Here is an 11412-nt window from a genome sequence, read left to right as displayed (position 1 = left end):
TCTCAACCACTGCGCCACCAAGGAAGCCCCCTCGCTGATTCTTTAACTACTAAAAATAAAGATACACCTTGTCGGTTACCCATTTTAAATACAGCAGTGTGTACGTATCAATCCCGAACTCCCAATGTATCCCTCCCCCCTCCCCCCGACCCTCCCCCCGTCGTAACCGTAAGTTCTTTCTCTGAGTCTATGAGTCTGTTTCTGTTTTGTAAGTAAGTTCAACCAACGAGGACCTTCTGTAGAGCACAGGGAACTGGGCACAGTACTACGTAACAACCTAAATGGGAAAAGAATTTGAAAAAGAATAGATACGTGTGTATGTTAAAAAAAAGAAAGAAAGAAACAGAATTCAACTGATAAAACTAATGAATGAAATGAGATGCCCTGATATTAAAAAAAAAAAAAAAAAAGATATACCTTCCAGATGGGGAGCCCATGCTCAGAAATTCTTGAAGACTTCCAGATCTTTCTGTGACACTGGAGGGGCCATGTTCCAGTCGTTCTCGGGATAAGCTTCGAAGTTGGAGGTGTCGCCCTCGCTGCACACTCTGGGCACGATGGGAGGCTGGGGGATCAATAAGACACAACACCATGTTACAGAGGAACAGCGCGCGCCAGGATGTTATTACGCTCAGCACACATTATTGCACTTTGCACAGACTGTGTTTTTTTACAAATGGAAGCTGTGCAGCAACCCTATCCTGAGCAAGTCTATTGGGATCCTTTTTCCAACCACACTGGCTCACTTCGTGTCTGTGTCACATTTTGACAATTCTCACAGTTCAAACTTTTCGACTATGATTATATTTGGTATGTTGATCTGTGACCAGTGTGATCTTTGATGTTACTACTGAAATTGTGTTTATTTTGTTTTGTACTTTTGAATTAAGGTACGGACACTATTTTTAGACACAGTGTGACCGTATGCTTAATAGATTACAGGATAGTACATATTGTACATAACTTAATTTTTCTTCCTCTTTTTTAAATTTTTGGCCACACCTTGGTTTGCGGGAATCTTAGCTCCCGGACCAGGGATCGAACCCTCAGCCTTGGTAGTGAAAGCACAGAGTCCTAACCACTGGACCACCAGGGAATTCCCTATACATAACTTTTATATGTGCTGCGAAACCAAAAAATTAGTGTGACTCGCTTTACTGTGGTACTCTGGAACCAAGCTTACAGTATCTCCGAGGTCTACCCAGACATTCCTCTATGTCTACAGCTTGATGTGAAAATGTTAAAAGAACTGGAAAACAACAGAGCTGCTTTTCTTTGTTTACGAACAGGAAAAGCTTGGGATTAAAGATATTGCCAGTGAGGTGTCAACTATCAGACTGATGGACGCTTACGCCGTTTGAAGAATTTAGGGAAGAAGCAAGGTACCCGGCACTTGCTTCTTAAATTCCAGAACTGAGGACCACCTGGACTGCTTGTTAAATTCAGATTCCCAGGTCGGGGACTTTCTGATGTAGCTGGTCCTGTGGCCACACTTTGGAAAATTCCAGAAAGATGGAAAGAGCTCCAGACTTGGGTTTTATTATCTCAGAAGCCAAACCACAATCCTTCATTGATAAAAATGAAGGCACTGGGATTGAGAAGAGGGGTCATTAAACTCTTCCCATAAAGGGCCAGTGAGTAAAACATTTTTGTTTTTCAGGCCATACAACTTCTGCTGTGACTACTCAGTGCTGCCATTGCAGTGGGAAAGCAGCCATCGACAATCTGTAAACAAGTGGATGTGGCTATGTGCCAATAAAACTTTATTTATAAAAACAAGCAAGGGGCCAGATTTGGCCCACAGGTTGTACTTTGCTGATTCCTGCATACATCCAGCTCCAAGATTCTGTAACACACACAGACACCAACTAGTTTTCCCTAATCCTATGAAACTGTTATGCTTTGTCCAGAGCCTTGAACACACGTGGTGAGCACCACCCCTCTCTCCCTTCCTCTGCAGGATGGATCCTAACCTGGATGTTTCACAAGACACTTGAGGCTCCGTGATGCTAGAATCCTCTAGTCAAGTCCAGGACAAGGACCTAGATTTGTCCCTGTCCCAAAGCTCCGTGCTTCCTAACAGACCACAGCAAAGCAGATGTAGCTGGAGAATCCTGACAGAGCATGGGCTCATACGTGGATCCCAGGGGGAACATTTTAACTGCTATGTGGACAGAGAAATGAGTCAAGTAAATTAAAAATTGTTCATGTTAAAAAAAGAAAGAAAGAAAGAAAGAAAACCCTCTTGTCACTTGTATATTTCGGTGAATGTATCAAAGTGCAAAGAGTATGGAGTGGGGTCAGCATCTCAGAAACATCAAGGAACTTCAGGTGAAGGTGACCCACGTTCCTTATCTGACTCAGAAGTTCCGTGCCAGAAAGCCTAATTAGTGAGGTTCACACTTTATACGCACAGCAGAGAACTCCCATCCCCAAATGGGCCAACCCACGCGTGAACAGATCTTAGGTTGGCTCCATAAAAGAGGTTAAGGATTTACAAAGGTTTTAAAAGTCACAGAGTAAGTTTAATGGTGACTTTTCCTTCATTCTTTCTCATTGCATTCAATAAATGAGCTATTTCTATAAACCAGGCACCACGTGGACAGAAGGTGCATGATTCTGGCTTTCAGAAACCTTCCAGCCCAGTCAATGGCTCCAGGGGAGTATCTCTATCTGGGTGGCATGTTTGGAATCACTTGACGAACTTTTAAAAAGCTATAAAAATGAAGTTACACAGAGATACCTCTTTTTAACCATCAGTTAGGCAAAACTGCAAAAGTTGTATAGCTCACCACTCTTGAGCTGGGGGGAAAGAGGCATTTTTCAGAACAAGTCCCCTGGGAGCACAAAAAAGGATGCCATTTCTACAGAGAAGTATGCTGCAAAAGTACCTACATTTCAAACGCATTTACCCTCTGACCCAAGGATCTCAGTTCTGGAAATTCATCTTCAACACAAAAGAAATGTATGAAATTATTCCTTTTAGGAGACTGGAATCGGCATTCAGTGTCTGTCAGTTGAGGTCTGGGTTAAGTAAACGATGGTAGAGACATGTAAAGGAGTTCCATGCAGTTTAAAAAGAATGAGAAAGCTACTCAGGCATATGGGAAGATCTCGAGGTTGTATCATTAAATGAAAAGAGCAAAATTAGAATAGTGCATGTATAACTGTAGGTTTTGTGTTTTTAAAAAAGAGAGGACTTCCCTGGTGGTCCAGTGGCTAAACATCCGCCTTCCAATGCAGAGGACATGGGTTCGAGCCCTGGTCAGGGAACTAAGATCCCAAGTGTCGCGGGGCAACTAAGCCCGCGTGCTCTAGAACCTGCGTGCCACAACTAGAGAGCCTGCGTGCCACAACTAAAGACCCGACACAGCCAAATAAATAAAAACAAATACTTTTTTTAAAAAAGGAAGAAAATAAGAATATGTGTATCCACCTGGGTTTACATTAACCTAAAGAAACTTTTAAAGGATACACAGAAGAATCTAATAAAAGTGGTTACCTATAGCCAGCTGGGAGGGACAGCCTGGCCATGTATACATATTAATATTGATTTGGTTTTTGAACAATGCGAATATATTACCTAGGCAATTTTGTAAGTCAGTGTAATAGAATAAAATACATAAAAGTTAAAACCTTAAACAAAATGAATATCAGTTCCACCCCTAGAGTCTGGGCTGGGGGCCAGGCATCAGCATTTTTTAAGTCTCTCCACTGGCGCCCAAGTGCAACGTTGAAAACATTGCTGTTGCGGATACCCGTCAATAACGTATTCAGTTCAAAGAAAGATGAGCCTCAGAATACTTTCCATCTAATCTACCACCATCACTGTGCCATATCCGTCCATAAGTATGAGACATACGTCCTACCTGTGTTATTCCCCCTTAGAAAGGGAACAGATGAGATTCATCATAGTCTCAGAGCCAGGGAGGGATGCAGCCAGTTCTCCAAAAACCCAACTGCAAAAGCTGGGGTCTGAACCCCCCATTAGCTGACTCTTTAGCTGAGCTCTCCCCTGAATAGGGAACTTGGCTTATTAACGATTTGGGATGGTTGCTTGTATCGAATCAATTCATTATGTGTCCATCCTAAGTGAGTGAGCGCTCAGGAGAGCTCCAGGCTGCCCAGGGACGCACTACCCATTTAAATATGTTGTACCTTCAGTTTCCTTTCTGGGACAGTCTCCCAGTCCATGGTCCGGAACCACCGATGCCGTTTCACATCCTCTGCTCCATTCTGCAAAAGAAACATGCATCATCAGTGAACAGAAGGTTGACAGGATAGGAAAGAAAATATTCCAAAAGAAACCCTACATGATGCCCTACAGAGAAAAACAAGAGTTTGCTATGTTTGGAGTCACTGTGCCCAGAGTGTGAGCTATTAGGGAAAACTACAGATGAAGGCATTTGAGTTTCATTTGCTTTCTTTCGCCGTAGAAAGAAATCCGGTCACGAGGCTCACGTGTATGCTGCTCTGGACCAAAGACCGAAGTAGAATTATGATTCGGCCTCTTGACATAAAATTAGACTGACACGCGCTCAGGTCTGAGTTTGACACCTGTTTTCATCTTGACAATTTCCTCAGGTGAAATTACACTCACTTTAGAAATGTATAAACTGAGATTCATTAAGTGATGTCATTTGCTCTGTACTGCCCAGCGAGTAAGCCTATAACTCAAACGGAGCATGTCAGACTTCAGAGATCTTAACAACTACCCAACGTTGCCTCTCAGTCAACAATGTGTACAGCACAGGGAACGCTACTCTATACTCCGTCATAACCTACGTGGGAAGAGAATCTAAGAGAGTGGATACGTGCATATGTGCTCACTTTGCCGTACAACTGAAACTAACACAACACTGTAAATCAACTCTACTCCAAAAAACATTTTTAAAAAACAAAACACAAAAACCCAACGTGTACTAAGGTCTGTCTAGTTCATCCTCAGCTGCGGTGTCAATAGCTGGACGGGAGCCACCACCAGTACCAGGACCTCTGAAAATCCCTTCCAAGTTCTCAGCCTTCAGCTACACCCTTCTCGTTTTTTATGACACTTGTAGCAACTTTTTAATCAATTAAATGCGTGAAGTTATAAGACAGAAACATGTGAACTCTGTGACACAGGAGCCAGTGCATCTGAAGTTAACTTTTTAAAACGTGTATCAGTTCACATTTTTTAAAGTTTTAAATGATTTATCCTCAAAAAAGAAAATTCTCTGTAACCATATCTCCAAAAGGTAGGAGATGGGGATGTCAATGTTTTCTACTTTTTTCCAGTCCTATTATTTTGAAAACTCTTTTTCTTTTCCTATTTCTTTCCATCCATATGTAAGTCGAATAATGACATCTGATGAGTGTTACCTTGACGGATGCTGAGAGAAGGTAAATAAGACTGAAGGTTTACTCCCTGAAAGTTCAAACTCAGTATGGATACTAAGGCACTATGATATCTAGGTAGATGACAGAGAGATAGATATAGATGATGGTAGAGGACACATGATGAGCTATTTAGATAGATACATTTATAGATGATAGATGAAAGTTAGGTAGATAGGTGTTCAATAAACAGACAGATGATAGACAGATATGGAAGATAACAGACAGATGATAGGTGACAGATACATAGGTAGATAGATGATAGATAAATTGATAGATAATGGAGAGATAGATGAGATATCTAGATAGATGACTGATAGATGACGGATATATAGGTAGACAGATGATGGAATATGACAGACATATAGAGAGACATAGATGAAAGACAGATAGATACAACAAATAGACAAAGAAGTGAAAGAGAAAGTAAGTGCTAGAAACTTTCCAAGTGTGGAGGACAGAGCAGTGTCCATAGAGGATGAAGGAGTTAAACACAATGGTCTGTTTGGGAAATAAAAAGAGAAACACTGCAAATGAAGGAGCGCCAGGAGAAAAACAGCCCGTTACTGGATGAACAACCATCCTGTTTCACGGATTTGTTCCTTTCACCAGTGATATCCAACCACTTAGCATTTACTCCCAACCCTTAAGGACCTCAACACATGAGCCCATCTCCATGAGTAGCCTTAACTAGCCAACCAATTTAACTAGTTATGTATTGAACTGTGCTCCCCAGGAAAGGACATGCTGAGGCCCTAATCCTCAGCACCTGTGAATGTAACTTTATTTGGAAACAAGGTTTCTGTAGATGTAAACAAGTCAAGATGAAGTCATTGGGGTGGACCCTAAATGCAATGACAGGGTCCTTACAAGAGACAGAAGAGGAGAGACACAGACACAGAGGAGAAGCCCCGGGAAGACAGAGGCAGAGACGGGAGGGACGCGGCCAGGAGCCCAGGGACGCCTGGAGCCCCCAGAAGCTGGAAGAGGCGGGAAGGAACCTCCCCTGGAGCCTCTGGAGGGAGCGCGGCCCTGGGACACCTTGACCTCAGACATCTGGTCTCCAGGATGGGGGAGGATGGATTCCTGTGGTTTTAAGCTCACGGTTTGTGGTCCTTTGTTACAGCCGCCCCAGGAAATGAACACACCCACATAAACAGAGGGCCCCAAGAGACCTGCGGGGTTCAAGTCTCACACACAGGTCTACTCTGTCCTTCAAGACTGCAACTGACAGGGTCAGTGCACTGGTCCACATCTAAGTTTACCCACAGACATCCAGAGCGAGAAACAGCTAAGAAGATGTCCCTGGTTTGTCTCAAATTCAGCAGTGCCGAAACGGAACCAAGACAGGCATATACAATATCATAGTTTATACAAGTCAGTTCCTCACATGTATTTCCCTCCAGATGAAAAGTTTGAGAAAATCACACATGGCGTACAGCTTCTAAAATGACGATGAATTCACACACAAACCTGCACATGCATGTTTACAGCAGCACTATTCATAACAGCCAAAAAGTGGAAACAGCCCAAGTGTCCATGGATGGATGGATGGATAAACAGCACGGGGTCCATCCATACAGTAGAATATGACTCAGCCATGAAAAGGAGTGAAGCTCTGACGCAGGCTACAACGTGGACGGACCCTGAACACATAATGCTCAGTGAGAGAAGCCAGACACAAAAGGTCATGTTTTGTATGATTCCATTTCCATGAAAGGACAATCTATAGAGACAGAAAGCAGCCTAGTGGTTGCCTACCACCAGGAGGGATAGAAGGATAGAGAGGTGATAGCTACAGGATACAGGATATGGGTTTCTTCTGGAAGGGATGAGCATGTTCTTTCAAACTGTGGTGACGGTTGCACAATTTTGCAAATACATTACAAGCCATCGGACTGTCCACTTTAAACGGGTAAACTGGATGTTATGTGAATTATACCTCAACAACGTTGTTTAAAAATATAAAAGTATATAAAGTCATGATTCGTAACCTATAGATCACTGTTGAGTCACTGGCTCCTTTGGAGAGACAAGGAGGTGGGGTGTAGACCCAGTTTGATTCTGCATGCCCCAGAAATCCGGATTTGGAATTTGACCGATGACTGAATATGAATGTTCTGCCTTTGGTGAAGCGTGTGAAGTCAAATGACAGGCACTTATAACGGACACCACTTAACACACACGGACGGAGACACTCACCTTCATGTTCCCCAATCTCCTTGTTCTGTCGACAACAAGCAATCTCTTAATGAGGTCTCTGTTTGGGAGACGGAGACAGAAACACAGACGTGTTGATACGGACCCATGCAAACACAGCAGGTCAACAGCAGTAAAATCCACACCGTACAACGTGGACACTGGCGCAGCGGTTCACACTGGCTGAACGCTTTCTAACGCTTCTTTCCAACCATTATCTGTTCCTAAATAATTTCTGCGGCGCAGAGTTGCGAGAGGGACCTAGCTAAGGGGAAGAGGTTGATTAAATCATCGTAGAGAAGAATAGCCCCGGAGCAAGAGAAAATGCGCCTGCCCTGGGGATGGTGTGGCTTCCTTTCAGACATACGCTTACCAAAATCGATGGTCTCGCTTTGCCCTGTGGGTCTGCTTATTTGTGGGATTCTTGTCTGGCCATCCTTGCCTTCCCGTAAGCACGTAAACTTACTGGATCCCTTTCGTGTGTGCTGGTTCACTGAGATCCTCCCTCTAAATAAACAGCAGACGGGGGACTTCCCTGGTGGTCCAGTGGTAAAGAATCCACCTTCCAGTGCAGGGGACACGGGTTTGATCCCTGGTCAGGGAACTAAGATCCCACATGCCATGGGGCAACCAAGCCTGCGTGCCACAGCTACTGAGCTCACACGCCTCAACTAGAGAGCCTACGCCCTTTGGAACCTGTGCGCTACAACTACAGAGCCCACGCGCCGTGGAGCCTGCACGCCACAACTAGAGAAGAGAAAATCCGCACGCCACGAGGGAGAAGCCTGCACACTGCAACGAAGAGCCCGCGCACTGCAATAAAAGATCCCGCGTGACGTAACTAAGACCCGACCCAGCCAAAAATAAATAAATAAATAAATAATCTTGTTTAAAAATAAATAAATAAATAGCAGGCAGTATCAGAATACGGCAGGACGGTCAATTATGATGGGAAACTGGAGATGGTTTTCAAGACTTCCAGCAGATGGGCTAGCTCTCAGAGTAACAGTTAAGGAAGCAAAAAGTATAATGTATCTTAATGTAAGTATCTAATACGCTGAGTATGTTGTATATAATAATATCCAGGGATTTCAAGCATATAAGGATGTTTTCCAGGACAATCAAAAACCCCCGACTCAGCTTTAAGCATCTCAGCTTTCCTGAATCCAATGATGCCCCGGGGTGATCAGCACAAAACCAGGCTCCAGCTATGCCCTGCGCGCTGTGTGACCAGCTAAGGAGGCTCAGATGCGTCAGGTGATAAATGAGGGACCAGGGACCCAGGGTTCCTCACATCTGCACTGTGAAATCTCCCAGGTTCCTACTGATGTCAAAGTCTGTTAAGGCATAACTGTAACACAGAGTTTCCCAACACTCTGTATCCTTAAGTAGAACTGGAGTCCTTCTAGACGTTTTCCCAAATCCATCTCAAAGAGAAAACCCAAGAACACTGGCTCACCTAAGGCTATGATTTTGATGTGTCCATCGAAAACAGAGGAAATTTACTCTTGTGCAAGGCAGAGGGATACAAGAGCACTGAGAAATTAAGGTACCTTTCCCATACTTAGTGAGTCTCCCCTTCATTATTTTGACATACCAAAGAAACAAACTAAAAAAAACAAGGTCACCAAACACCACACTCCCAAAACATCCCCAAATCCATGTGTTTTTTCTCCTTTTTCCCTATTATTTACAGCACCCTCAGCCCTATGAGTGCATATCCTTAAAGCTGCCTGTCCCAGGATTACAAAAAAAATCAAAGATTTATTTAATATATAAAATTAGATCTTTGTGAAACAGCTCGATCCTGAAAGCAAAAGGTGCAAAGGAAAAGGGGCCACCCGATATGGCAAAGCCACGTAGGAACTCTGCAAGCATCCAAGACGTGACAGGTGGGCACCTCCATCCTGGAATGGCTGTGAGTCCACTGGCAAGCCCTTGATTCACCGAGGCTGAAATTCTGAATCCTACTGACTCCCCGGGTGCCAGCTGGCTTCTCCTCGACCACTTTCAGACACAGAGAAACACTCGTAAATAAATATGAGTTCTACCAAGTTGGCACCAAGCCCCAAAGCTTTTATTTCCTTTTCAATTATATATATTCCTGCAAGGAAATCTGAAGCCAGAGAGACATCTGTCCAGGCCAACACGCTGACACGGTCCAATGCTGAGGTTGTAGGAAGCCACAAAGGACCTGAAAAACTTCAGTCAAAATTCTACCCTCAGGGCCACCTGCTGACAGTCATTTGGGTAAGAAATCACTCCTTTGGGCTCTGCTTCGAAGCCAGCTCATGAAGATCTAGGCAAAAATGTGAAGAATTCAAACTTTACTCAACTACAATCTGCCATCATCAAGGGCAGCAAAGGGTCCCAGGTTTCTGCCCCTGCTGAGCCCCCTCACTGGGGATGTGAGAGGAAGTGCCTGGAGCTGTGCACGTGAGCCCTAACCCTAACCCTAACCCTAACCCTAACCCTAAGCAAGGAGTCCAGAACAGACTCTGCCGCTTCTCTCTTGAAAGTAAACTATGAAAAAAAGACGGGGAGTTGGCAGGAGACCAGACGGAGATTATGCTTAGGTTTGTTCTTTCTATAACATCTTCTTGTTCACAAAACGTTGGAAACGTACTCTATATAAGAACGTGAGTGTAAAAAAGAATGAAACTGTGCCATTTGCAGTAACGTGGATGGACCCAGAGGTGATCATACTAAGTGAAATGAGTCAGACAGAGAAAGACAAATATCATATGATGTCACTTGTATGTGGCATCTAAAAAATGATACAGGGACTTCCCTTCCAGTGGTCAGGGCTCTGCACTTCCAATGCAGGGGGCGTGGGTTCAATCCCTGGTTGGGGAACTAAGATCCTACATGCTGTGCTCATGGCCAGGAAAAAAAAAAAAAAAAAAAGATACAAGTGAACTTATCTATGAAACAGAAACAGACTCATAGACATAGAAAACAGACTTATTGGGAAAGGGGGTGGGGGGAGACAAATTAGGGGTTTGGGATTAGCAGATACACACTACTGTATATAAAACAGATAAACAACAAGGACCTACTATATAGCATAGGGAATTATATTCAATACCTTGTAATAACCTATCATGGACAAGAATCTGAAAAAGAATTTATATGTATATACATACATGTGTATATGTATAACCAAATCACTTTGCTGTACACCTGAAACTAACACAATATTGTGAATCAACTATGGCTTCAATAAAACAAAATGGATAAAAAAAAAATTGTGATAAAATAGAAATAAAATTTACTATTTTAACCATTAAAAATACATAAATTAACATAAGCAAGTAAATGACCTAAGATTTATGGATCTTCCCTTCTCTTGGGGAAACATCTCCTGGAAGAATTTAAGTCCTTCCTTGAAAGAGGAAGGGGATCCAGTCTGATGATCTGTGTTGCCTAAGACCATCACGAGTTTACAAAAGAAGCAGAGGCTATGAGGGCACAGGAGGTAAGTGCATATTTATCTTGCTTGGAGCACGTGCACCCATGACAACAGTGAAATCATACCCATCGCGGGCAGGTCCCGCCAACATGCAGCGGCTGTTTCCAAGCCCCAGGTGTACCCAGGAGAATTCCAGGGGGTCTACAGGGGCCATCAACTAGCAGTGCCCATGGGTGTGAGTAGGCGCTAATCTGATCAAATCATTGGTCAATCGTTGATACATTTATAACTCAACTTTATTTTTTTTTCTCTTTATTTTGTCTTAATACCTTCCCCCTATCCTTGCTCATCCCTCCCCACCCCTCCCCTATGACTCAATTTTTAAAGCGTTTTGCCATCCATTCGAAACAATGTCACTCAACACT

General features: G+C 43.4%; 1 protein-coding gene across 1 annotated transcript in view; it reads right to left on the bottom strand.

The window, feature by feature from the left end:
- Positions 1-439: 439 nt before the first annotated feature.
- The window catches only part of PRKX (protein kinase cAMP-dependent X-linked catalytic subunit), a 79519-nt gene continuing 68546 nt past the window's right edge, over positions 440-11412 (bottom strand). Inside the window, exons 6-8 of the mRNA XM_007460483.1 lie at positions 7579-7636; positions 4159-4236; positions 440-565 (exon numbers count right to left, since the gene is read on the bottom strand). Coding sequence (XP_007460545.1) covers positions 440-565; positions 4159-4236; positions 7579-7636 — 262 coding nt within the window. The remainder of the gene's footprint in view (positions 566-4158; positions 4237-7578; positions 7637-11412) is intronic.

The sequence above is a fragment of the Lipotes vexillifer genome, unplaced genomic scaffold (genome assembly GCF_000442215.2).
Source record: "Lipotes vexillifer unplaced genomic scaffold, Lipotes_vexillifer_v1.1 scaffold512, whole genome shotgun sequence".
Classification (NCBI taxonomy): Eukaryota; Metazoa; Chordata; class Mammalia; order Artiodactyla; family Lipotidae; genus Lipotes; species Lipotes vexillifer.
The sequence above is the reverse complement of the archived record's forward strand: the minus strand, read 5'-3'. Positions and strand labels throughout refer to the sequence as shown.